The sequence below is a fragment of the Salmo salar genome, chromosome ssa12 (assembly GCF_905237065.1).
Source record: "Salmo salar chromosome ssa12, Ssal_v3.1, whole genome shotgun sequence".
Taxonomy (NCBI): Eukaryota; Metazoa; Chordata; class Actinopteri; order Salmoniformes; family Salmonidae; genus Salmo; species Salmo salar.
Window position 1 is genome coordinate 74,953,460 of NC_059453.1, and position 27,990 is coordinate 74,981,449.

Sequence of the window (27,990 nt, forward strand, 5' to 3'; positions counted from 1 at the left end):
TCTGGTCAGGATCAGGTGACTTGCTGATGAGCCTTTCATGCGGACCCTTCAGCTTTGGTCTGAGAGCAATTTCTGCAGGTGTGAAACCTGTTGACTCCTGCCAGGCAGAGTTGATGGAGAAGCGAAACTCAAGCAACCAGCTGTCCCAAGTGTTGTGCTTGTCCTACACAAAGGTTGCTATCATGGTCTTCAATGTGCGATTGATGCGTTCTGACAGATTTGTTTGTGGATGGTACGGTGTAGTGAGCTTTTGGACAACACCCCATTGCTGGCAAACCTGTTTGAGAAGGAGGGAGGTGAACTGTGCTTCTCTGTTCGAGATGAGATATGCTGGCATCCCCATCTGGTGAATATTTCATCAGTGAGAATGGAGGCTATCTTTGGGGTCTTCACCTCTCGCATGGGGAACAATTCAACCCATTTGCTACAATAGTCATGGGCCCATGATATCCAGTCCCAACATGTATACTGGCTCCTTGATTGCAGTAGACTGTAGATGACCCGACAGCTTAGTCAGTCGAGGCTTGTACTTCTGGCAAGTAATGCACCTCTTAGTGTATTCCCATACATCCTTCCTCACATCGGGCCAGCAGGCAACTTCCAGCACTTTGAGTAGGGTTTTTAGCCTCCCTAAATGTCCACCAAGGGGACTGTTGTGGAAGTATCTCAAGAACTGCTCTCTCATCCCACGTAGGATGAACAGTTTAAACTTCTGACCTCCCTGTCCAACAGGGATTACCAGGTATAGATACCAATTTTCAATGGCATAGTTAATGCGTCCATGTCTTGGCCTTCCGCCCTGGACTTCGCCATTATGGTCTGCACCTCAGGTTTACACTGCTGAGCTAAAGCTATGTCAGACCAGTCCAAGGGGAGGGAACATTTGTGACTGCCAGATGCTTGGCTGGAGCAGACCGTGGCTTGCTTCTGCCTCCCAACCCGGGGTGCAGGAAAGAGTATCCGGAACAATGTTGCACTGTCCTTTTCTGTAGGTGACATGGAAGTCAAAATGTAGTCTGATCATCCATCTACCAGTTTTGAATTGGGCTTTGGATGGTTGAACACCCAGGCCAGGGCTGAGTAGTCAGTAATGACCTCGAATTTCCTCCCTTCAAGGAAAGACCACCACTTTTCCACCGCCCAAATGACTGCTAGGCACTCTCGCAGAGAGACAGAGTAATTATTCTCGGCAGAATTCAACAGTCTTGATCCATAGGCAATAACTCGCTCATCGCCATCAATCTCTTGTCAAAACAACACCAGGTCCGATGTCACTGGCATCTGTTTGTACTTTGGGCAGGTAGAAGCCTTGGGAGAGTAGCATTGGTGCTTTGGTTAGGGCCTCCTTCAAGTCCTCGAAAGCCCAAGACACATCCTTCTTCTTCAGAGCATTGAGGGGAGCAGAGCAGTTGTATTCATACTGAAACTTAAGATCAAGCAAGATCAAGCTCAAAATGGCGCCGGAAGAAATGGCAGCAGTTTTACAGGCGCCCAACCAATTGTGCGATTTTGTGGGGGGGTTTTCGCGTTATTTGTAACTTATTTTGTACATAATGTGTCTGCAAACGTATCTTACGGCAAAAAAGAGCTTCTGGATATCAGGACAGCGATCACTCACCTCTGAGTTTCATGAGCTGAAATAAAATATCCCTGAATTTTTTCAAAAGCACAAAAATATTGTTTCTCTCAATTTTTTGGCACAAATTTGTTTACATCCGTTAGTGAACATTTCTCCTTTGCCAAGATAATCTATCTACCTGACAGGTGTGGTATATCAAGAAGCTGATTAAACAGCATGATCATTACACAGGTGCACCTTGTGCTATGGCATTGTGTCACACAACACAATGCCACAGATGTCTCTGTTTTGAGGGAGCATGCAATTGGCATGCTGACTGCAAGAATGTCCACCAGAGCTGTTGCCAGAGAATTGAATGTACGTTTCTCTACCATAAGCTGCCTCCAACATTGTTTTAGAGAATTTGGAGATACGTCCAACCGGCCTCACAATCGCAGACCAAGTGTAACCATGCCAGCCCAGGACCTCCACATCCAGCTTCTTCCTCTGCGGGATTGTCTGAGACCAGCCACCCAGACAGCTGATGAAACTGAGAAGTATTTATGTCTGTAATAAAGCCCTTTTGTGGGGAAAACCTTATCCTGATTGGCTGGGTCTGGCTATCACATCTGTAAAGAAATACAATTTCTAGGTCAAATAACATGTATTTATTAACTTGGGGGGGACTATATAATTACAAAATGAACACAACCAAACAATAAATCATTTTTGTGGCGTTTGTCATGACAGTCCTGTGAGGATCAGAATGGGTCAGCTCAGACTGGGGGGGGGAGCTTTATTGGCATGGGAAACATGTGTTAACATTGCCAAAGCAAGTGAGGTAGATAATATACAAAAGTGAAATAAACAATAAAAATGAACAGTAAACATTACACATACAGAAGTTTCAAAAGAATAAAGACATTACAAATGTCATATTGTGTATATATACGGTGTTGTAACAATGTACAAATGGTTAAAGTACACAAGGGAAAATAAATAAGCATAAATATGGGTTGTATTTACAATGGTGTTTGTTCTTCACTGGTTGCCCTTTTCTTGTGGCAACAGGTCACAAATCTTGCTGCTGTGCTGGCACACTGTGGAATTTCACCCAGTAGATATGGGAGTTTATCAAAATTGGGTTTGTTTTCGAATTCTTTGTGGATCTGTGTAATCTGAGGGAAATATGTGTCTTAATATGGTCATACATTGGGCAGGAGGTTAGGAAGTGCAGCTCAGTTTCCACCTCATTTTGTGGGCAGTGTGCACATAGCCTGTCTTCTCTTGAGAGCCATGTCTGCCTACGGCGGCCTTTCTCAATAGCAAGGCTATGCTCACTGAGTCTGTACATAGTCAAAGCTTTCCTTAAGTTTGGGTCAGTCACAGTGGTCAGGTATTCTGCCACGGTGTACTCTCTGTTTAGGGCCAAATAGCATTCCAGTTTGCTCTGTTTGTTTGTTAATTCTTTCCAATGTGTCAAGTAATTATCTTTTTGTTTTCTCATGATTTTGGGTCTAATTGTGCTGCTGTTCTGGGGCTCTGTGGGGTGTGTTTGTGAACAGAGCCCCAGGACCAGCTTGCTTAGGGGACTCTTCTCCAGGTGTCACGACTTCCGCCGAAGTCGGTCCCTCTCCTTGTTCGGGCGGCGTTCGGCGGTCGACGTCACCGGCTTTCTAGCCACCGCCGATCCACTTTTCATTTGTTCTGTCTTTGTCCAATTACTTGTTTATTATTTAACCCTCTGTTACCCATGTTGTGTTTGTGAGTGATTGTTTGTTGTAATTCGGTCCATCTTTGTGGGCTCGTGATGTTACTTCTTTATATTTGTCTTTTTGAGTAAAGTATATTGATTACTCATATCTGCTGTCCTGCGCCTGACTCTCTACACCAGCTACACACAGGACCCTTACACCAGGTTCATCTCTCTGTAGGTGATGGCTATGTTATGGAAGGTTTGGGAATCACTTCCTTTTAGGTGGTTGTAGAATTTAACGGCTCTTTTCTGGATTTTGATAATTAGTGGGTATCGGCCTAATTCTGCTCTAATTCTCCCTCTCTCTTTCCCACAGAGGAGAGAGGGGGAGCTGCTGGATGGTTTTGACACCTCCACACTCGGTCGTAAATTTGAGCAGGAGAGAACTCTTTCTCTACCCTTTAGTTTCAACCAAAGGAATGCCTTTGTCTAGAGAGACTAAGCCAGCCCCACCCATCTCTAAGGATTCACATGTGAGGACATGTGCTAAACAGTGAGTAGTGTAGTAAAGATTAAGACTAAAAGTGGTAGTAGCCTACAACAAGGAAAAATTCCAGGTAAACAGAAAGTGTCCAGATATTTTATAAATGTTACATGATGCTTACCCAGACACACTTGTCTAAATTGATGGGTCATGTGAAAGAAATGCTGTAACCCCCAGCCACATCCAGTGGTGGAAAAAGTACTAAATATCATACTTGAGTAAAACTATAAATAATTTCAAATTCCTTATATTAAACCATACGCAACAATTTTCTTTTCTTTTTTTTATTGACGGATAGCCAGGGGCACATTCCAACACTCAGACATAATTTACAAATGAAGCATTTGTGTTTAGTGAGTCTGCCAGATCAGATGCAGTAGGGATGACCAGGAATGTTCTCCTGATAATTGTGTGAATTGGACAATTTTCCTGTCAAAATGTAACGACTACTTTTGGGTGTCAGGGAAAATGTATGGAGTAAAAAGTACATTATTTTCTTTGGGAATGTAGTTAAAGTAAAAGTTGGCAAAAATATTATTTCTAACGTAATGATGTGGGAAATGGTCAGTGGGGAGATGTAGAAAACGAATGTCATATTGTTTTTCATTTTGTGATGTTATTAAAAACTGTATGGACCAAATACTGTAACTTGGAAAGGATACCCCCTTTATCTGTCAAGTTTTCATTCAATATGTCGGGCATAGGATATGGTAAATGAAGGAGGTATTTTTGTTAAGATAGGAATGTGATTTTAGGAGTCATATGAGAACTTCTAATCATATCCTTTACACATTAAGTAGCCACGCCCTGGGTGAGGTCAGAACGCCCCTTTTGACCAAGAGTGCATAAAGGCTTGGAAGAGGAATCAACCTTAAGACCAGGAAACGTGAGGCAGAGAGCTGCACGTTTGGATTGGTTGACGCTTTGAACCTCAACAGGAGGTGAAGAAATTAACTCACCTTCCTTTGGACCAGAGAGATCTGTCCATCGTGGTTCGAATCGTGAATAACAACACAAGCAGGAAGAGGCGAGAAGCTTACCTCAGACAATCACTGGTACAGCTGATTAGCTGTCTTAAGTCAGATATCGAGAAAAGCGAGTCTAAGTGAGACTATCACCAATGGGAACCGGTAACATGGCTTGTTATCTTCCAGAGTGAACAACAGTAGAAGACGGGAAAGGGGAGACCCCTTTCGGACAATCAGAGCCATAAAGCTAGAAGGCCAACAACTTTCTGAGAAGGCTTGGTTCCGACTGAGATAAACGACGAACGAAGGCATTTCACAAGTAAATACATTCATGACCTCTTATTCCAAACGGGCGGCGGTTTGTGTGCAAAGTATATGGTTAATGGGAGAATAGTTATAGAATGTGTCCCTTTTTCTCTGTCTCTCTCTTTTTCCCCTCCTCTCCATCTCTGCTTAATAAGCCATCATATTTTGTCAGTCCACTAGCAACCTTTGTCTCATGTAAAGGGTGTATGTTTATTCTGTGTTATTATTTAGTTAGCTAGTAAATAAATAATTAAACCAATTTGTGTAGTACTGAATAATGAGTTAGGCTGGGGTTTTTTTCAGATCCAAGAAGGTCTGGTCAGAATGATGATTTGATAAGAGGTAATGATTAATAAGATGACTGTTTATAGATGAAATAAGTAAAGACCTTATAGAGTTTAATCCGGGAGATGGTAACTCTCTAAACCAACTTCTTCCGTGGTGCCCCAAACCCTAATGAATTGTTACATGATTAATTTAATTGGGTAGTAATTAAATGTAGTTAGTGGATTAAATAAATAAAAGTAATCAGATTAATGAAAGTAAAGTCACAACACCGCCCTAGACTCCCGCGTCTGTCCAGTGCATACTTTAGCATCAGTTCGAGGTCCCTCTACACCTGCACCTCCAGAGGGGTCAGGTCTCTTCGCTGCCTGGAGGAGGAATTCAGCCATGTTGGTTCCGACCTGTCTATTAGGGAACATGCTTATAAAATGTTGAACCAACACACACAAACAAAATGTGACCTTTCCTATTGCTCAGAAATGCTATACTCATAAGTCTATCTGTGTGCATGATGTTAATCTGCATATTGTTGAGTCTCTGCCACTTTGTCCGTGGTTTACAGTTTAAGACATACTTAATGTTTCACATCAACACGTACAGGCTGCAAGTCAATTAATTACTTTCTGTCCTCAGGATGGTTGAGCTATTGATATTTGAAAAATGTATGTAAAATCGAGTGAGATGAAATACTCAGGTTACTTTTGTGTTGGAGAAATGAAAGTGAAACTATATTATGGATAAGTATCGTTTCCCAGGGATGACTCTTTCTACAGAACCTGTACAGCCAGTAGTCAGTTGCAGTGTAGTCAGTTGCAGTTGCAGTGTATTAACCATTTTTTTTTATCGCAAATCATGAATTATACGCTGAACCAACATTATGAGGAGAAGGTGCGTCCTTGTATTGACCTCATCGACTCCCTGCGCTCCCTTGGCGTAGAGAAGGACCTTGCGCTGCCAGCCATCGCGGTGATAGGGGACCAGAGTTCAGGGAAGAGCTCAGTGCTGGAGGCGCTATCTGGGGTGGCTTTGCCAAGGGGGAGTGGTGAGTGATAATTCATGAACATTCTGTATGTGCATCATTTATCGTGTAGTTTATAGTGTTAACAGTGCCTGTAGTTGTTGTTTTTCTACATAGTGTACATGTTGATAGTGTAAATTATGTGTTTATTGTGGCTTCATCATGTCAAATTCCTGGTAGGTACATGTTTATTTTTCGTACCTTTATTTACTAGGCAAGTCAGTTAAGAAAGAAAATCTTATTTTCAATGACGGCCTAGGCACAGTAGGTTAACTGCCTTGTTCAGGGGCAGAAGACAGATTTTTTTACCTTGTCAACTCGGGGATTTGATCTAGCAACCTCCAATGCTCTAACCACTAGGCTACCCTGCCGCCCCATATGAATGTACTTGGCGAATAAACGTTATTTAGATTCTGATGAAACAGGTGAGATGAGGGCAGTGGGAAAGTAGGCCCCTAAATGCCAGGTAATCCAATATATAATATGAGTACGCGGCCAGTATGTTGCAATCAACTTTACTGAACAAAAATATAAACGCAACATGCAACAATTTAATTGATTTTACTGAGTTACAGTTCAAATGAGGAAATCAGTCAATTGAAATAAATAAATTAGGTCAAAATCTATGGATTTCACATGACTAGGAATAAAGATATCCATCTGTTGGTCACAGATACAGGATCTCATCACGGTATTTTTGTGCATTAAATTTGCCATCGATAAAATGCAATTGTGTTTGCTAGTTTCTGTGTTTAGGTTCTGATGTTATAGTTGATATGTACAGTGCCTTTGGAAAGTATTCAGACCCCTAGACTTTTTCCACATTTTGTTAGATTACAGCCATATTATAAAATTGATTAAGTAGTTTTTTCCCCTCATCAATCTACACACATTACCCCATAATGACAAAGCAAAAACAGGTTTTTATAAATGTTTGCTAATTTATTAAAAATAAAACCTGAAGTATCACATTTACATAAGTATCCAGACCCTTTACTCAGTACTTGGTTGAAGTACCTTTGGCAGTGATTTCATCCTTGAGTCTTTTTGGGTATAATGCTACAAGTTTGACACACCTGTATTTGGGGAGTTTCTCCCATTCTTCTCTGCAGATGCTCTCAAGCTCTGTCAAGTTGGATGGGGAGCGTCGCTGCACAGCTATTTTCAGGTCTCTCCAAAAATGTTCGATCAGGTTCAAGTCTGGGCTCTGGCTGGGCCACTCAACATCATTCAGGGACTTGTCCCGAAGCTACTCCTGCATTGTCTTGGCTGTGTGCTTAGGGTCATTGTCCTGTTGGAAGGTGAACCTTCTCCCCAGTCTGAGGTCCTGAGTGCTCTGGAGCAGGTTTTCATCAAGGATCTCTCTGTATTTTGTTCCGTTCATCTTTGCCTTGATCCTGACTAGTCTCCCAGTCCCTACTGCTGAAAAACATCCTCACAGCATGATGCTGCCACCAGCATGCTTCACCTTAGGGATGGTGCCAGGTTTCCTCCAGACGTGACGCTTTGCATTCAGGCCAAAGAGTTCAATCTTCGTCAGACCAGAGAATCTTTTTTATCATGGTCTGAGAGTCTGTAGGTGCCTTTTGGCAAACTCCAAGAGTGCTGTCATGTGCCTTACTGAGGAGTGGCTTCCGTCTGGCCACTCTACCATAAAGGCCTGATCGGGGGCCCTTCTCCCCCGATTGCTCAGTTTGGCCGGGCGGCCAGCTCTAGGAAGAGTCTTGGTGGTTCCAAACTTCTTCCATTTAAGAATGATGGAGGCCACTGTGTACCTTCAATGCTCAGACATATTTTGGTACCCTTCCTCAGATCTGTGCCTACGACACAATACAGTCTCGAAGCTCTACGGACAATTCCTTCGACCTGATGGTTTGGTTTTTGCTCTGACATGCACTGTCAACTGTGGGACCTTATATAGACAGGTGTGTGCCTTTCCAAATCATGTCCAATCAATCACATTTACCACAAGTGGACTCCAATCAAGTTGTAGAAACATCTCAAGGATGATCAATGGAAACAGGATGAACCTGAGCTCAATTTCGAGCCTCATAGCAAAGGGTCTGAATACGTATGTAAATAACGTATTTCTGTTTTTTATTTTTAATGCATTTGCAAAAATTTCAAAAAACATGTTTTCGCTTTGTCATTTGGGTTATTGTGTGTAGATTTCTGAGGACATTTTTTTTATTTAATTCATTTTAGTATAAGGCTGTAACATATCAACATGTGGAAAATTTCAAGGGGTCTGAATACTTTCCGAAGGCACTGTAAGTTGATATTCTTATCTCTTTTTTCTTCTCTCTCTCACTCCCCTTCTTCCAATGAACTCTCTGACAGGGTGATGAATATGGGCTGTTTTTCTCTGGGTTTCTTGCAGTTTCATTTAATCTCTTTTACACTGTCTAACTCCTCCTCTGTCAACTCTGACAGGTATTGTAACACGATGCCCTCTCGAGCTGAAGATGAAGAGGAAGAAAGAAGGAGAGGAATGGCACGGAAAAATCCGCTACCAAGACCGTGAGGAGGAGATTGAGGACCCCTCTGATGTGGAGAAGAAAATTCGGAAAGGTGGGTGTGATCACTGTCATTGTGTGGTCACACCCACTCTCATTGTGGTCACACCCACTCTCATTACCTCAAGTGTCTAAACTGAGTCACTATTCTTCACTAACATACTATTTTCATGTATACCTAAAACCATGAATAATATCATTAACTGTTGGTACAGTTAACTATTTCTAAGGCACCTGTATTCTTGTTCCCCCCCTCCAGCCCAGGATGAAATGGCAGGTGTGGGGGTGGGTATCAGTGATGACCTCATCAGCCTGGAGATTGGCTCCCCTGACGTCCCAGACCTCACACTCATCGACCTGCCAGGCATCGCCCGGGTAGCTGTCAAAGGTCAACCTGAGAACATTGGTGAACAGGTACATACCTCCACCCCACCCCCAATATTAGTGGGGAACCACTGTTCATTTGTCACCCCAGTTTTAGAGCAGAAGCCAAAATGACACGTATCCCCCCACCACACGTTATGTACAGTATAATAATCTTTGGCATTTCCAGATTAAGAATCTGATACGCAAGTTCATCACAAAGCAAGAAACAATCAACTTGGTGGTTGTGCCATGCAACGTTGACATTGCAACCACAGAGGCTTTGAAGATGGCACAAGAGGTGGACCCTCAAGGTGGAAGGACATTAGGTATTCCACACTTTATTATTTACTCAACTATTATGAAGCAAGCTTTTGTGTAATGGTGATTATAAACCATGTGGACTTGTGTTGAATTTAATGAGTGAGACTTGTGTGTGTTTCCCATTGAACAGGCATCCTGACCAAGCCTGACCTGGTAGACAAAGGCACAGAAGAGACGGTGGTGGACATAGTTCATAATGAGGTTATCCACCTGACTAAGGGCTACATGATAGTCAAGTGCAGGGGCCAGAAGGAGATCATGGAGCAAGTCTCACTGACCGAGGCCACAGAGAGGGAGAAGGCCTTCTTCAAAGAGCACCTTCATCTCAGGTTGGTCCTGTGGGTTGAAGTGTGCTTTAAATCTGGTACACAGAGGGCTAACAATTAGTCAAGAACATTCTGCGGCCAATTATTGCTCTTTACCCCACAAGATAACAAGATTTACCAAAGATTCCAGCCAACGAGCCAGACCATCTTAAGCATGAAACACACTGAGAATCTGAGACCCTATAGACTGCCGATAGGTACTTATCATAGTATGAGGCCGTTCCTTCTCTTGCTAGAATAAAATACGTACCTGCTGTGTACCGACCTGGTACCGATGAAACTGCCGTATCTACTTGTAGAATTGCAATGCTCAGCAGTGGCCGACAACTTGACTTTGAGTCAATCAGAGAGCACGGTCCTCCACGTGGGGGAGGCGACTGGACCCTTACGAAAAACGATTGCAGTCAGAGTGCAGTATAACTGCAGTATGCTGCAAATACTGCGTTCAAAATAACCCGTTTTTTTACTGCAGTAATTTTGCAGTGTAGCTGCAGTTACAGTGCAGTACACTGCAGTTATTCTGTAACGACTGCGTCCAAAATACTACAGTCGACTGCAGTTTTACTGCAGTTTCAAAACTGCTATAATTTTTTGTGAGGGGAGTGACAAGAAAAAAGGAAAAAAAAATAGGGCACTTTTTCCGGTCTCAACCAACCTTTTCATGAGAATTGTTCTTTTTTTTTGTGCTTGAATACGTTTTTTTTTTGTCAGGTTTGATAATGTGCCCTAGATTATTAGTTAGCTTCCTAACTGAGCAAGGCAGTCACACACACACCTCATATGAAATGAAGGGAGTGGTAATAAGTGCAGCACAATGCGCACAACACTAAATGCTTTACCAAGCTAGCTATCTGGCCACTATAGCCAGTAACATTATAATTAAATCACAATGGATATGTTTCCATGAAGCAGCTGCCTGTAGCTGGATGCCGAGTATCAATGCAGTGTCATTACTTTACCTAGCTAGCACAACAGGTAGCTAGCGAATCATGCTAACAATGTAGCTAACGTTAGCCAGGTAGCTAAAAATGTATCTATGGGTAGTATGCAATTATGGAGAGCGAATTAAAATATTGCTAACTAGTTATCTAGCTGGTGCCATCTGGCTAGTATCAACAAGGGGTTTCTACAACAATAGCAACATTAGCGCAGCTAGCTATTGACTAGACCAGTGGGTCCCAAACTTTTTATAGTCCTGTACCCCTTCAAACATTCAACCTCCAGCTGCGTACCCCCTCTAACACCAGGGTCAGCGCACTCTCAAATGTTGTTTTTTGCCATCATTGTAAGCCTGCCACACACACACTATACAATACATTTATTAAACATAAGAATGAGTGCGAGTTTTTGTCACAACCCGGCTCGTGGGAAGTGACAAAGAGCTCTTATAGGACCAGGGCACAAATAATAATAATCAATCATTTTGCTCTTTATTTAACCATCTTACATATAAAACCTTATTTGTTCATTGAAAATTGTGAATAACTCACCACAGGTTAACGAGAAGGGTGTTGTAGTGAGGTGTGTACTGGCAGCAGAGAAGTCAGGCGCAGGAGAGCGAAAACTGATTTACAACGGTGTCGTTTAATATCCATAAACCACCGTCAACAGAACAATACAAATCAATGGATCAAACAAAACCCGGTAATACCAGCATACCGTGCACAAGCACTACAAGAAACAATTACGGACAAGGTCATGGGGGAGAACAGAGGGTTAAATACACAACATGCAATTGATGGAATTGGAACCAGGTGTGATGGAAGACAAGACAAAACCAATGGAAAATGAAAAGTGGATCAGCGATGGCTAGAAGGTCGGTGACTTCGAACGACGCCCGAACATGGAGAGTGACCAACTTCGGCGGAGGTCGTGACAGGTGTGCTTGAAAGGATACACATAACTCTGCAATGTTGGGTTGTATTGGAGAGAGTCTAAGTCTTAAATCATTTTCCACACACAGTCTGTGCCTGTATTTAGTTTTCATGCTAGTGAGGGCCGAGAATCCACTCTCACATAGGTATGTGGTTGCAAAGGGCATCAGTGTCTTAACAGTGCATTTGCCAAGGCAGGATACTCTGAGCGCAACCCAATCCAGAAATTTGGCAGTGGCTTCTGATTAAATTACATTTTCACAGAACCGCATTTTGAAATGTCAATGAGGCTCTCTTGTTCACGTATCGGTAAGTGGACTGGAGGCAGGGCATGAAAGGGATAACGAATCCAGTTGTTTGTGTCATCCGTTTCGGGAAAGTACCTGCGTAATTGCACACCCAACTCACTCAGGTGTTTCTCCATATCACATTTGACATTGTCTGTAAGCTTGAGTTCATTTGCACACAAAAAAATCATACAATGATGGAAAGACCTGTGTATGTCCTTGTTAATGCAGACAGAGAAGAGCTCCAACTTCTTAATCATGGCCTCAATTTTGTCCCGCACATTGAATATAGTTGCGGAGAGTCCCTGTAATCCTAGATTCAGATCATTCAGGCGAGAAAAAACATCACCCAGATAGGCCAGTCGTGTGAGAAAATCATCATCATGCAAGCGGTCAGTAAAGAAAACTTTAAGCTCGTCTCTCAATTCTAAAAAACGTGTCAATACTTTGCCCCTTGATAACCAGCGCACTTCTGTATGTTGTAAAAGCGTTACATGGTTGCTGCCCATATCATTGCATTGTGCAGAAAATACACGAGAGTTCAGGGGCCTTGCTTTAACAAAGTTAAACTAGATGGTTTAATTTTATTTTTGGCAGTGAAATGAGGCTACTCAGGCGAGAAAAAAACCTCACCCCAAAGTATAGCCCTGTTGTAAAATATAAATGGACTGTTTAAAAATGTGAAGAATAATTTTTAACATTTTTTTATCAATCATTTTTCTTTGACGTACCCCCAACGGCATTGCGCATACCCCAGTTTGGGAATACCTGGACTAGACCATAAAGCAACACACACAGACATGCATCGCCAAGCAACACTACTGCCACCTTCTGGTTTGAGTTATTTGAACAATTCTGACTGGCTAATGACTTCAAGGTCTTTTCTGTGTGAGCACAAAAGAGATTGACTGCGACATTCTGTTCAGAGTTGCTAACTATTGTCGGACGGAAAACATCTGACAATCCTACCGGTGTGTCTGAGTTGTTAGGCTGTCTCCCCTATCATTTTCAGATCTGTGTTGTTGTTGTTGTGTTATTGTCTGACAAATGCATCAACATTTTCTGAAAGGTTTGCATTGTGTTTTCACATTTTCTCTGTCCTTTATATAGCACTCTTTATGATGAGGGGCATGCCACCATCCCTAAACTGGCAGAGAAATTAACTCTTGAACTAGTGCAACATATCGAGGTGAATTCCTCTTCCATTACATTTGCTGCACATTATACTATACCTTTGTTTTTTAATTAATGGTCTCTTGTTGTTTTCGAGTACCCAGTTGGATTGTGGATGAATTCAAAAAACTGATACACAAACATGTTTTGTGTATGATTTTTAATTACATTATGATGTCCCTGTACCTCTCGGCTTTATGTGAATATACAGTGATTATTTTCAGGGTGTATTGCTATATGCCTTGTTTGAATGTCTTTCTTTGTGTTTAGAAATCCATGCCTCGTCTAAAAGAGCAGATTGAGGAAAAGCTGGAGGAGACACGCACCACTCTGGAGAAATGTGGTACCGGACCCCCTGAAGACCCAAAAGAACGGCAGTATTTTCTGATCGATGTGAGTCCCTGAAGCTCAAAGCCATCATAGTCCCTCATTCTTAGGATACACTGACATGTGATGCTTCCTCTTTCCGTGTGGCAGAAAGTGACTTTGTTCACCCAGGATGTCATTAACCTGAGCACTGGGGAGGAGCTGAAAAGTGGAGACATCAACATCTTCTCCACACTCAGAACAGAGTTCGGGAAATGGAAGGCACAACTGGATCGCTCTGGAAAGAACTGTGAGTACACAATTCTCATAAACATTGGCCATAAATACTGCGTCAGGAAGTTTGGTAACCGAGAGTTGCCATTTATGTCAATATGTATTCTTTTCCTGTATCATCCATCATCAAAATGTCAAATGTAGTGCCCAGATATTTCAAGACAAACAAAATATCATATCAAAGTTGTAGATCGTTAACATACTGCACTAAGATGTATAAAAATAATGTAGCCTCATTGCATCTTTCTTGTAAATCTAAAATGACATTGAATGTTTACACTCACACGTTTAGGTTAAGCAACAGGTTAATGTGGATGCCTCATATTGCAGTTAATAAGAAGATTGAAAAAGAAGTGGCTGATTATGAGAAGACGTACCGTGGAAGGGAGCTCCCAGGGTTCATCAACTACAAGACCTTTGAGGTGATGGTGAAAGACCAGATCAAACAACTGGAGGAACCAGCAGTCAAGAAGCTGAAAGAGTTATCAGGTACAGTATTGAGTACATAGATCTTTTTTTTTTTATGTTTTTTTTTTACTTATCCTGAAACCCAGTCATTGTGTTTGATTCAACTATGAAGCCAACAAAATTATTTACATTTTCCCATCCAAGAATGTAGTCTATCTTTGAGTTTGGTAGTAGTTTTGAGTCCTACCCATGTCAGATCTTAGTTTGACCAGTATTGTTGCAGCAAAATGTTCCTGCAGCAACAGGATTTTAACGTTTAGTCCATAATGTTGCTTGATTGGTGGTTAGGCTATTAGCCGGCCAAAATTAGCCTACAGGCAAAATGCCTATTTGTTTATTTGGATCCACATTAGCTTTTGCAGAAGCAGCAGCTACTCTTCCTGGGGTCCACAAGAAACACATAATATGACAAGTAACAAAATAGTGATACACTGATAAACAAGGACAGTCACAGAAATGTTAAATACAACAATATAGAAACAATACAAATAAACAATTATGTGTGTGTGTGCAATACCGTTAATATAACCTTGTGTTATTGTGTGTTTTCAGTGAAGTTATGTAAATCATGAAGCTCATCTGCATTTCCTGCTGTGCAGGAAAATTCTTAGCAACAAAAGAGTGATCAAATTAAGATCCTACATCTGTATGTATCACAGTAGTGTTTCTTCCCTTTTCTAGATGTTGCTAGGAAGGCGTTCATACTGCTGGCTCAGAACAGCTTCACAGGTTTCCCTATTCTCCTGAAAACAGCAAAGGTAACTGTTTTCATAACTGTTTCTATATACTTTTCCATATTCATGTTACGATTTAAGCATAAACTAAAATTGCCACAGCTGGCCATCAAGTTAAACCTAAACAAGATGTGGAGATAACACATTGAATAACTCGTTTTTTGGCCTTCAGACTAAGATCGAGACAATCAAGCAGGAGAAGGAGTCTACGGCTGAGTCCATGTTGAGGACTCAGTTCAAGATGGAGCTGATAGTGTACACACAGGACATCACCTACAGCTCTAGCCTGAGGAAGAGGAAGAGGGAGGAGGAAGAGTTGGAGGAGGGAGAGTTAGTTAAAAATCCTTCCCTTTCTTTTGGGAGTCAGAAAGTGTTATCTGTTTTCTCTGTAAGGAGTACTGTCAACGGCCATGACAACCATGCTGCCCTACGGGAGATGATGCTGCACCTCAAGTCCTATTATAATGTAAGTCAGGAGTATTTACAGTAGGCTACTGTTAAAGGAAGTTCATTGTCTCATGCCCAAGAGCTGATGTTTTTTTTCTTTGCCAGATTGCCAGTCAGCGTCTGGCTGATCAGATTCCCATGGTGATCCGCTACCTGGTTCTGCAGGAGTTTGCTTCCCAGCTGCAGAGGGAGATGCTTCAGACTCTGCAGGAGAAGGACAACATCGAGCAGCTGCTGAAGGAGGACATCGACATCGGCAGCAAGAGGGCTGCACTGCAGAGCAAGCTCAAACGTCTGATGAAGGCACGCAGCTACCTAGTGGAGTTCTAGTATGGACAGCTGCTTGTTAACATTTAGGATGGTCTAATTTCAGATAGCTTGGTCAATGGAAGTAGGCATTGGGGTTTGGGGTAGATTCTGTTATCTAACTTATAATAAAGTTACTATGCAATCAAGTTCTTTGTTATCGTTTTTTTGTTTATAATATTAAACTCAAATGCAGCTAGCCTACCTGGTGGAGTGGAAAGCTGCCTGATAGCATTTGGGAACAGAGAAGGAATCTTTTTATTAACAGTCAATGTATAATTTATTTCTGATATTTTCACTTGTGGTTTATAGTTTATATTTCATAAAAAATATATTGTATTGTTATTTAACGTGCTTCCTCTTTATCATGTTTGGATGGGCCTGTGGGGTGTCAGGGAAATTGCAAGATTGTTATAATGCTTGTATTGCATTATAATGGTTGTTTTATTCCACAGAATAGAGTATTCTGTTAACTATTGTGTGTGTGTTCTACTGAGGATGGGCCTCTATGAGATAACACTGACAGAGTGTCACATTGGTTGAAAGGTGAGGACCAAGGTGCAGCGTGGTGAGCGTACATATTCTTTATTTAGAAAGACGCCGAACAAAACAATAACCCTACCCAACAAATCGTGAAGCTAAAGGCTATGTGCCATAAAAAAAGTCAACTTCCCACAACCCAAGGAGGGAAAAAGGGCTACCTAAGTATGGTTCCCAATCAGAGACAACGATACACAGCTGTCCCTGATTGAGAACCATACCCGGCCAAAACATAGAAAATAAAGAACATAGAAAAAGGAACATAGAATGCTCACCCTAGTCACACCCTGGCCTAACCAAAATAGAGAATAAAACCCTCTCTATAGCCAGGGCGTGACACAGAGGAGATTAACAATGTCTTTGGGTGCTAAAACCTAAAAAGCATTCCAGAGAACATGAGTTACTGTTTCTGTTCTATACCGTACCAGGGAGAGATGGCTATCCAGTTGGAAATCTTAACCTTGTGACCATTCTATGTATCTGTTGTTCGTCATGTAGGTTGAAAGGGGTGTATTTTGGCTATAAAATATATAAAATTTGTACTTTTGTTTTGCCACTCTCAACGGTTCATTAGAAATGGTGAATCATTGAAAGTCATTGCTATTGCAAAGCTCTTATTATTAAAGATTTAGTTTAAGTATAACTCTGACTTGTGTATTAAGTTTGTCTCTCCTCATTTGATAAGACAGAAATTAACCACCACAGGGGACCACAGAACATCAACTTACCCACTGGGCAAAAACTGGTTGAATCAACATTGTTTCCACATCATTTCAGGCCTTGTGAAACAATCCTATAGGATTATTGATTTTTTCAATAGAATCCTATAGGATTCACACAATCCTATAGGATCTCGTCACCTCTATCAGAATCCTTTTGGAATCCTATTAGAATACTTTTCTGCTATTGGAAATAAAAAGTTAGCATATTGGATTCTATAGGATTCTCACAGTCCTATAGGATTTTGTGTCACCTATATTAGAATCACATTGGAATTATATTGGACTACTTTTTTCCTATTGGGAATCAAAAGTAATCCTATCAGACCCTATACGATTCTTGCAGTCCTATAGGATTTTGTATCACCTCTACCAGAATCCTATTGGAATCCTATATTGGACTACTTTTTTTCCTGATGTTTTTTGAACAATACAAAACATCCACAAACAAACAAAAACATACAGACGCACACAAACATTCACATCACCCCACTCACCTGCTCACACCCTCATCTCCAGCGCCCACCTCAAATGGCACCATTTTGTTTCTCTCCGTCGCCCACACTCTTTCAACATTTAGATTACAAGTATTTCGCTACACATCTGCTAAACATATGACAAATACAATTTCATTTGATTTGATTGTAGGATTGATTGTTTTTTCAGGATGATTGACAAGAAAAGCATCGTCCAACCAATCGGGTATCTCACAGAAACCTCATATGCCATCTCTTGAAATATGCAGACAGACGGATATTTTTTATTTTTTTTATCCTATAGGTTTTTGATAAGTCTTGTAGGATTTTGTCACCCAAATCAGAATCCTATTACAACATTTTTCATCCTCAGATGCAGAGCCGTCAAACCCTGTCTGCAGATGAAGAGGTCCCAATGAATGTCCCAAGAGAATAAGGGTACATCCTTGTATACCATTGATTATACACTGAACAAAAATATAAAAGCAACATGTAAAGGGTTGGTTCCATGTTTCATGAGCTGAAATAAAAGATCCCAGAAATGTTCTATACACACTAAAAGCTTATTTCTCTCAAATGTTGTGCACAAATTTGTTTACATCCCTGTTAATGAGCATTTCTCTTTTGCCAAGATAATCTATTCAACAGACAGGTGTGGCATATCAAGAAGCTGATTAAATAGCATGATCATTACATAGGTGCACCTTGTGCTGGGGAAAATAAAAGGCCACTCTAAAATTAGCAGTTTTGTCACACAGCACAATGCCACAGATGTCTCACGTTTTGAGAAACTGTGCAATAGGCATGCTGACTGCAGGAATGTCCACCAGAGCTGTTACCAGAGAATTGAATGTACATTTTTGCTTCTTCACCTGCAGGATTGTCTGATAGGTGGAGGGGGGGCCTGCCCACTTTTTACTAAGACATCTAACCTTAACATATGAGTTAGCTTACTTGTACACTTTGAAATTACATGAAAGTGTTGATTTTCGTTTCAAGTTTAGTGTTGAAATGTAATTGTTTTAATTGTTTACACAGCTGCCAACACTCCTCTGTCCCAGCTGTCATTCTATTACCCTTACGTCCCTGTTCCTGTTGCAAAAGTCCTTAGTGAGGCACCTTTCAGATCATCCTTAATAGTCTTCTATCTAATCAGTCACTTAAGGTCATTCATTGGACACGCTTATCTGGTTTCCCTCTCTGCTGACTGCCATCCAGCAGGCCCAGCCTTCACAGCCTCCCTATCAACAGCAGGCTGTCTTGGCACCAGCTCCTGCCACAGCCAAAGAGCTCTGAGAGTCCGTGATGGAAACAGGTAATTGTTAATATATGACACACACTTACTGCTTGCGTGCTGGCCAATGCGGTTTTGGTTTCTCTCACCAGAACCCACCTCAAATATCTTTTACATTTTCAGAAAATGTTCCTTGATCGCAGAACGCCACTTTTCATCAAGGCTGAAAGGGTCCAATGTGGAAGTGGGTGTCCTGTGTGGTTAATTATTTTTCAAAGAAGTTAAGAGACTAAACTAGGAGTCAGTTTTGTAGTACGATCTATTAATCAGAGCTAAAGCTCACCGCAAAGGTAGTCAATGCCATGCAATGGAAATTGACAGCTGGCATTGTGAGTTATCAATGAAGTCACCATGAGACTGTTCATGAGCTTTGATTATTGTTGTTGCATTTGTATGTGAATACTTGTTGTATAATTTGCTGTTTGTAAACAATTACAAACATGTTAAAGGCTATGATAAATGTGTTATTTGTTAGGCTTTGCTAAATTGCAAAACGTAACAATGGAGTGGAAAATATGTTGACAACAACAGCTTTGATTGATTGCAATGTTATTCAATGTGTCATTTCAATAAAAACATACACTATAACATGCTTGGTTAAAACTTTTATTATAACACGAAGAGTATGTGTACCTGTCACGCCTTCAGACAGACCTGTACTCATTCACAGAGGGATGGAACTACCATCCACTGCGCACTGAGCAGAACTGCACTCCCAACCAGTTGTGGGAAATTGGTAATGCAAGTTCCACCACTTGCCTGTAACCTAAGTGACAACGAAATGATGACTGCTGCTATAAACCCTAAAGGCCATTCTGAGTCATTTGGCAGAGACATTTATCTACATGTTGTCGACTTTGTAGAGGAAATTGTGAGGGAAGAGGGAATGTTAGGAAGATACGGGAAAAGTACGCACACACGCATACCATTCCAGATACACCAGATAGGAACCCAGACAGTGAAGGGGTTTGGACGTCTGTTACCTTGACATTTCCTGCTGCGCTCTGTTGTCCATTGTTGAGAGAGGTGGAGAGAGAGAGGTTGAGAGAGAGAGATCTCATACCACTCTCTTCGTGTTATAATAAAGGTTTTATTATAACTCATTTACACATACTCATTTCAAATTTGAAGTCCCCTGCCTTTAGCCAGTATGTCTTCCAGCTGCTTCTTTCCAAAAGATGACGGTCGCTTGATGGCAAACTCATGCCCCAGACATGACGATGGTCCCCTCCTCAAAAGAGCGGTGGGGAACCGACCTTTTCTACCACATTCATCTAACAGGGAAGACACAGAGAACTTGGCCTGGATAACATACATACATACTGTAGATATCAAACATCAAATGTTACATACTCCATTACTGGTAACACTAAACAATACAATTACATTTAGTCTGTAATAATTGATGTGACTAAATGTATCTGGTATCTATTGATGTGACAAAATGTACCTATAATCTATTGATGTGACTAAATTAATCTGCTGTTTGCTATTGTCAGAAAGGAAATCCCTTTAAACATATTACATTCAGAATTGAAGACGTCTTTAACCTCCTGAACTAGATCTGCTGGGCTCTATGAACAATAAAAATAACATGGTGCAGAATGACACAATATACGACAAGTATAAGCACCCACCTAATTATTATTATTATTATTATTGGTATTTATGGTAAATATGCTTAGCAAAACAAGAAACACAGCAACCGTATTGTCTACTTTTAATCTGTTTTTCAATAGTACTTTACCTGCAAAGGAAAGACCAAATTCTCTGACAACTCCATTTCTCATGACAAACTGTTGCGTTATGAACAAGAGCCTTCAGGTCTTTTGGTCTAACTGAAAGGTAATTAGCCTTTGCCAGCAAGACCAAAAGCCCTTGGTCAGGGTAGTAGGAGCCAGTCTGTTCATTATACTGCACTCACATAGAGCCTATTGCAGGTTACAATATGAAGCAAATGAAAAGCACTTGAAGCTGAAATCAGCAGTAGAAACAATAAAGCATCTTCCATGTTCCAGTTTGGGTAAAACGCTATGGGATGGGGCTGGAGAAATGATACCACTCTCAAATTCATAGCCAGAGCTATGGATGCAAGGACTGACCATCCATGCTATAGTTTGAGGCTATACTGTGTTTGTTTACATTTACTTTGTTTACAAACATTGGAGTAAAACAAGCTTTTATTTGGGGTTCTGGTGGGGTATGACGGTTGAACTAAGCTCATAAGGTATTTATAAGGTATATCTTCAAGAATCAATGGGTACATATCATTAATTTAACAGTCCAAAGATGGCTCTAGAAACTGCTGATATCCCCTTTAAAAGCCTAATGACAAGTAGCTAGCCAATCTGACTAAATATTTCACCTGGGCCCTGTTTCAGAAAGCAGGTTTAACAAACTCTGAGTTTGAACCTGAACTCTGGGTTGACTAACTCTGAGCTGTCAATCTCAAGAGTTTTCGGTTTCAGAACAGGTGATAACAATTAGTTCAATCAACTCTGAGTTAAGTTAACCCTAAGTAAAGCATGTGCATGAGGAGATAAAAAGCCATCATCAATGGAATGCAGAGAACATGATTCATCATGGCAACAGGAGAAAAAAGGGCTCAAACCTCCTACTTCTCGCCAGTGGAGTTAGAAATCTTAATGAATGCGTATGCAGAATATGAGTATATATATTTAAGAAAATAAGCAATACATTAGCAGCAGCAAAAGAATGTGAGCCGGCGTGGCAGAAGATTGCTGACCGCGTCAATGCGTGAGTATGTCACGTCCTGGCCAGTATAAGGGTTAATTGTCATTGTAGTTAGGTCAGGATGTGGCAGAGGGTATTTGTTTTATGTGGCTCGGGGTGGTGTTTTTTCTAAAAGGGCATTTGATTTAGTATTCCGGGGTTTTTGGGCACTGTTCCTTGTCTACGTATTTCTATGTTGATCTAGTTGGTTGTATATCTATGTTTGGTTAATTGGGGTGGACTTCCAATTGAAGGCAGCTGTGTGGTGTTGCCTTTGATTGGAAGTCCTATATTAGTTGGGTGTGTTTGTTTCTTGTTTAGCGTGAGTGAGCCTAACAGGACTGTCCAGTATATCGTGAGTGCGTTTTGTTATTTTGTATATTCATTTTGAGTTTATTAAATGTTCAAAATGAACTCTCAACTCTGCTGCATATTGGTCTTCATTTTCCGACGATGATTTCGCCATATCGTCTGACGACGACGAAATCCCTGACAGAATCTCCCACCAAACCAGGACCAAGCAGCAGAAGGAGCAGAGGGAATTTGAGTTGAGCAAAAGGGAGAAATGGGCATGGGAGCAAGTTATGGCCGGAGAGGGCCCATGGAGAATGGCTGGTAAGGACTGGGAACGTTTCCGAGGATCACGACTGGCGTTGAAGCACGAGAGGCACCCCCAATAATTTTTTTGGGGGGGGCACACGGGTAGTTTGGCTAGGCCTAGGAAGAGCCGGAAGCCAGCTACCCGTGGTTATATGGAGGAGCGTATGAGGTGGAGAGCGCCATAGTGCGCTCTCAGCTAAACATCTCACCCATACGCACGCACAGTCCGGTGCGTGTTATTCCAGCCCCTCGCAGGTGCCGTGCTAGAGCGGGCATCCAGCCTGGTAGGAGGATGCCTGCGCAGCGCATCTGGTCGCCGGTACGCCTCCGAGGACCAGGCTACCCAACTCCCGCTCTACGCACGGCTACCATCAGGCCCCTGCACAGCCCAGTCTGCCCTGTACAAGCACCCCGCTCGTACAGGGCTACTAGTTCCATCCAGCCAGGACGGGTTGTGCAGGAGGTAAGATCAAGACCGCCTGTGCGCCTCCATAGCCCTGGGTTTCCAGCTCCTGTCTCTCGTGCGGACCCGGAAGTGCGTCAGCCCAGTCCGACTCGTCCTGTTCCCGCTCCCCGCACTAGCCTGGAGGTGCGTGTTCCCAGTCTGGTACGTCCAGTACCAGCACCACGCACCAGGCTTCAAGTGCAAGACAATGCTAGACCTCAGGTGGCTGGAGTGTGTCAGCAGTTCCTGCAAGAGGAAGGCATTGATGCTATGGACTGGCCCGCCCGTTCCCCAGACCTGAATCCAATTGAGCACATCTGGGACATCATGTCTCGCTCCATCCACCAATGCCACGTTGCACCACAGACTGTCCAGGAGTTGGCGGATGCTTTAGTCCAGGTCTGGGAGGAGATCCCTCAGGAGACCATCCACCACCTAATCAGGAGCATGCCCAGGCGTTGTAGGGAGGTCATACAGGCACGTGGAGGCCACACACACTACTGAGCCTCATTTTGACTTGTTTTAAGGACATTACATCAAAGTTGGATCAGCCTGTAGTGTGGTTTTCCACTTTAATTTTGAGTGTGACTCCAAATCCAGACCTCCATGGGTTGATAAATTGGATTTCCATTGATTATTTTTGTGTGATTTTGTTGTCAGCACATTCAACTATGTAAAGAAAAAAGTATTTAATAAGATTATTTCTTTCATTCAGATCTAGGATGTGTTGTTTAAGTGTTCCCTTTATTTTTTTGAGCTATATATATATATATTAGGGGCGGTTCCCCCTGCAGGCAGAGGAGGATCGTTAGTGATTGCAGCTGGTGTGATTGGATCCACCTGGGCTCAGGGTATTTAACAAACTGCTCCACTAACCTCTCTGTCTTCTGGCTCGCTTGGCTCGCTGTCTCTGTATCTCTCTCTGTATCTCTCTCTGTATCTCTGTCTCTCTCGCTCTCTCGCTCTCTCTCGCTCTCTCTCGCTCTCTCTCGCTCGCTCTGTCTCTCTCTCTCTCACTGTCTGTGTGTCTCTCTCTGTCTGTGTGTCTCTCTCTGTCTGTGTCTCTCACTGTCTGTGTGTCTCTCTCTGTCTGTGTGTCTCTCTCTGTCTGTGTGTCTCTCTCTGTCTGTGTGTCTCTCTCTGTCTGTGTGTCTCTGTCTGTCTGTCTGTGTGTGTCTGTCTGTGTGTGTCTCTCTCTCTCTGTCTGTGTGTGTCTCTCTCTCTCTCTCTCTGTCTGTGTGTGTCTCTCTCTCTCTCTCTGTCTGTGTGTGTCTCTCTCTCTCTCTCTTTCTCTCTCTCTCTCTCTGTCTGTGTGTGTCTCTCTCTCTCTCTCTCTCTGTCTGTGTGTCTCTCTCTCTCTCTCTCTCTGTCTGTGTGTGTCTCTCTCTCTCTCTCTCTGTCTGTGTGTGTCTCTCTCTCTCTCTCTCTGTCTGTGTGTGTGTCTCTCTCTCTCTCTCTCTGTCTGTGTGTGTCTCTCTCTCTCTCTCTCTCTGTCTGTGTGTGTCTCTCTCTCTCTCTCTCTGTCTGTGTGTGTCTCTCTCTCTCTCTCTCTCTGTCTGTGTGTGTGTCTCTCTCTCTCTCTCTCTCTGTCTGTGTGTGTCTCTCTCTCTCTCTCTGTCTGTGTGTGTGTCTCTCTCTCTCTCTCTCTCTGTCTGTGTGTGTGTCTCTCTCTCTCTCTGTCTGTGTGTGTCTCTCTCTCTCTCTCTCTGTCTGTGTGTGCTCTCTCTCTCTCTCTCTCTGTCTGTGTGTGTCTCTCTCTCTCTCTCTCTCTGTCTGTGTGTCTCTCTCTCTCTCTCTCTGTCTGTGTGTGTCTCTCTCTCTCTCTCTCTGTCTGTGTGTGTCTCTCTCTCTCTCTCTCTGTCTGTGTGTGTCTCTCTCTCTCTCTCTCTGTCTGTGTGTGTCTCTCTCTCTCTCTCTCTGTCTGTGTGTGTCTCTCTCTCTGTCTGTGTGTGTGTCTCTCTCTCTCTCTGTCTGTGTGTGTGTCTCTCTCTCTCTCTGTCTGTGTGTGTGTCTCTCTCTCTCTGTCTGTGTGTGTCTCTCTCTCTCTCTCTCTCTCTCTCTGTGTCTCTCTCTCTCTCTGTCTCTGATCCGGTTTTGTTGGTTTATTTAGTTTCCACTCAGTCATGTTTACACACATATATTCATACACCCTACATTATGACATTTCCACACCTCATTCCTTTTTCTTTGTTTAGAATTAATAGTTTTGTTTTATAATAAAGAACTTTTTGAATTGGCCTATACCGGTTGTTGATATCCTCTTTTTTTTGCCACAGGCTATGAGCCGGCCTGTGACAATACACATACATATATATTTATTTATTTTGTGTGTGCGCGCGCACATGTATATTTATACAGGTGCAACCCAACAGGCACAAAACGTACTTGGCAGCAACTGAAGATGAAATATAAAAATATACTTCAAACAGGTGAGGTATAATTTCATTACAAGCAATTGTGATGTTGTTTAGCCTACCCTTCCTAATTAAACAGCATTCAGAGGATACATTCAACATGTGATATATTTAAGTAGCTAGTGAAATTTTCTATGCCATCCCAACACTGCCAGTATTTAATATTGTCTATTTGAAAGTAACACCTAAATTCCTTCATACATGTCCCTACATGTTGCGCTTACTGGACACGTTCAAATTTGACCTCCATTATAGCCAATAGAAAAAAGTCTGAGGGCTGAAAAACTGGTGGGGGCCCACCACCACTCACAGAGGCTGAAGAGATGGCCCTCAGTCAAAACAGTGGGCGACCTATTGCTGAAGGCATCTCTGGAGGAAGCTCATCTGACCCCACCACCCCCCAGGACACAAGGGTCTACATAAGAGGTTAGTTATTCAAATTCATGATATATGTACATTCATCCTTTTGCAAGTGTTACCTCAGTGACTCCCACCCATCCATCTTAGACACAACTTCAAATTAGGTGGAGCACTTTTCTGGGTGAAGTTAATTTAACTGTTTAATATTCTACCAGTTACTGATGGAGTAATCTGTCTGGTGGAGCCGTCTGCCATAACAGACCTCCATGCAGTTGTAAGTACTCTTTATACTCCACAGATGTTTCATAATGGTTACAGTAGAACACCACATTTGTTAATTTTCATTACAGGAGGATGATGAAGACCCCTTGTCAGCTGCCACAGAGAGAGAAGATACAGAGAGGCCTATTGAGGTTTACACCTTAACAATAACATCTAACAGTTGATGAGTGTTGTACCATAATAAAACATCTTTGCCGCAAGTTTAAGACCATGCTTAGCCATTGTTCTCTCTCTTACGTTTTGTCTTATGAAGAGATGGTCACTGTTATTTTATATTGTGATCCTTGATTTATTTGGCGTGGGCTACGGCCAAACAGTAGCCTGTTTATAAACTGGGAATTCGTAAACTCCAACCTCTGTCAGGACATTTGTTCATTTATGATCTAGCCAGGTCATTACAATATGATACCACAGGAGTTTTTTTGGACAACAATGTCCTCCAGGCTAGATGGACGTCATATTGTACAATTTGCGTCTCCCCTTTTCATGATCATGGCTGGAAGGATCCAGCTTTTGTCAAGCTTTTGTCAAATTAACATATTTGACATTTCGTAGCAGATTAGGAGAATTTAGGCAGCAGGTTAGGAGAATTAGGTTAAAGTTAGGAAAAGAGTTAGGGTTAGCTAAAACGCAATTATATTTTTTTTCCTTCTGACAATTTGACAAAAGCTGGATCCCTTTTAGCCAGGCCCTTTTTCATAGGCCTAGTTTACATGGTTGCATTCAAGACAAGGTGCTTTTTATTGATCTGTTGTCAGTAGAGTAAGCATAGGCTACCATTTTATTTAAAAAAATATTCAGCTAATTTCCCAAGTCATATAAAGTGTAGTAGAATTGCATGAAATGTTTATCAAAGGACATATTTTTCACGCTCAAAGGAAACGTCTCTGATATATATATATATATATATATACAGTTGAAGTCGGAAGTTTACATACACATTAGCCAAATACATTTAAACTCAGTTTTTCACAATTCCTGACATTTAATCCTAGTAAGAATTCCCTGTCTTAGGTCAGTTAGGATCACCACCTTATTTTAAGAATGTGAAATGTCAGAATAATAGTAGAGAGAATTATTTATTTCAGCTTTTATTTCTCTCATCACATTCCCAGTGAGTCAGAAGTTTACATACACTCAATTAGTATTTTGTAGCATTGCCTTTAAATTGTTTAACTTGGGTCAAACGCTTCGGGTAGCCTTCCACAAGCTTCCCACAATAAGTTGGGTGAATTTTGGCCCATTCCTCCTGACAGAGCTGGTGTAACTGAGTCAGGTTTGTAGGCCTCCTTGCTCACACACGCTTTTTCGGTTCTGCCCACAAATTGTCTATGGGATTGAGGTCAGGGCTTTGATGGCAACTCCAATACCTTGACTTTGTTGTCCTTAAGCCATTTTGCCACAACTTTGGAAGTATGCTTGGGGTCATTGTCCATTTGGAAGTCCCATTTGCGACCAAGCTTTAACTTTCTGACTGATGTCTTGAGATGTTGCTTCAATATATCGACATAATTTTCATTCCTCATGATGTCATCTATTTTGTGAAGTGCACTAGTCCCTCCTGCAGCAAAGCACCCCCACAACATGATGCTGCCACCCCTGTGCTTCACGGTTGGGATGGTGTTCTTCGGCTTACAAGCCTCCCCCTTTATCTTCCAAACATAACGCTGGTCATTATGGCCAAACAGTTCTATTTGTGTTTCATCAGACCAGAGGATATTTCTCCAAAAAGTACGATATTTGTCCCCATGTGCAGTTGCAAACCGTAGTCTGGCTTTTTTATGGCGGTTTTGGAGCAGTGGCTTCTTCCTTGCTGAGCGGCCTTTCAGGTTATGTCGATATAGGACTCGTTTTACTGTGGATTTTGATACTTTTGTACCTGTTTCCTCCAGCATCTTCACAAGGACTTTGATGTTGTTCTGGGATTGATTCGCACTTTTCGCACCAAAGTACGTTCATCTCTAGGAGAAAGAACGTATCTCCTTCCTGAGCGGTATGACGGCTGTGTGATCCCATGGTGTTTATACTTGCATACTATTGTTTGTACAGATGAACGTGGTATCTTCAGGCATTTGGAAATTGCGCCCAAGGATGAACCAGACTTGTGGAGGTCTACAACTTTTTTTCTGAGGTCTTGGCTGATTTCTTTTGATTTTCCCATGATGTCAAGGAAAGAGGCACTGAGTTTGAAGGTAGGCAATACAATGAATTATAAGTGAAAGAATCTGTCTGTAAACAATTGTTGGAAAAATGTATTGTGTAATGCAAAGTAGATGTCCTAACCGACTTGCCAAAACTATATTTTGTTAACAAGAAATTTGTGGAGTGGTTGAA

General features: G+C 42.0%; 1 protein-coding gene across 3 annotated transcripts in view; it reads left to right on the forward strand.

The window, feature by feature from the left end:
- Positions 1-6,093: 6,093 nt before the first annotated feature.
- The window catches only part of mx (Interferon-induced GTP-binding protein Mx), a 28,707-nt gene continuing 6,810 nt past the window's right edge, over positions 6,094-27,990 (forward strand). Inside the window, exons 1-12 of one of the 3 annotated variants that reach the window (XM_045690428.1) lie at positions 6,094-6,399; positions 8,809-8,946; positions 9,151-9,305; positions 9,445-9,583; positions 9,709-9,907; positions 13,176-13,254; positions 13,509-13,631; positions 13,716-13,854; positions 14,169-14,327; positions 14,988-15,064; positions 15,213-15,506; positions 15,593-15,838. In XM_045690428.1, the coding sequence (XP_045546384.1) occupies positions 6,210-6,399; positions 8,809-8,946; positions 9,151-9,305; positions 9,445-9,583; positions 9,709-9,907; positions 13,176-13,254; positions 13,509-13,631; positions 13,716-13,854; positions 14,169-14,327; positions 14,988-15,064; positions 15,213-15,506; positions 15,593-15,817 (1,917 nt within the window). In that variant the 5' untranslated portion in view covers positions 6,094-6,209 and the 3' untranslated portion in view covers positions 15,818-15,838. 3 annotated transcript variants of the gene reach the window in all.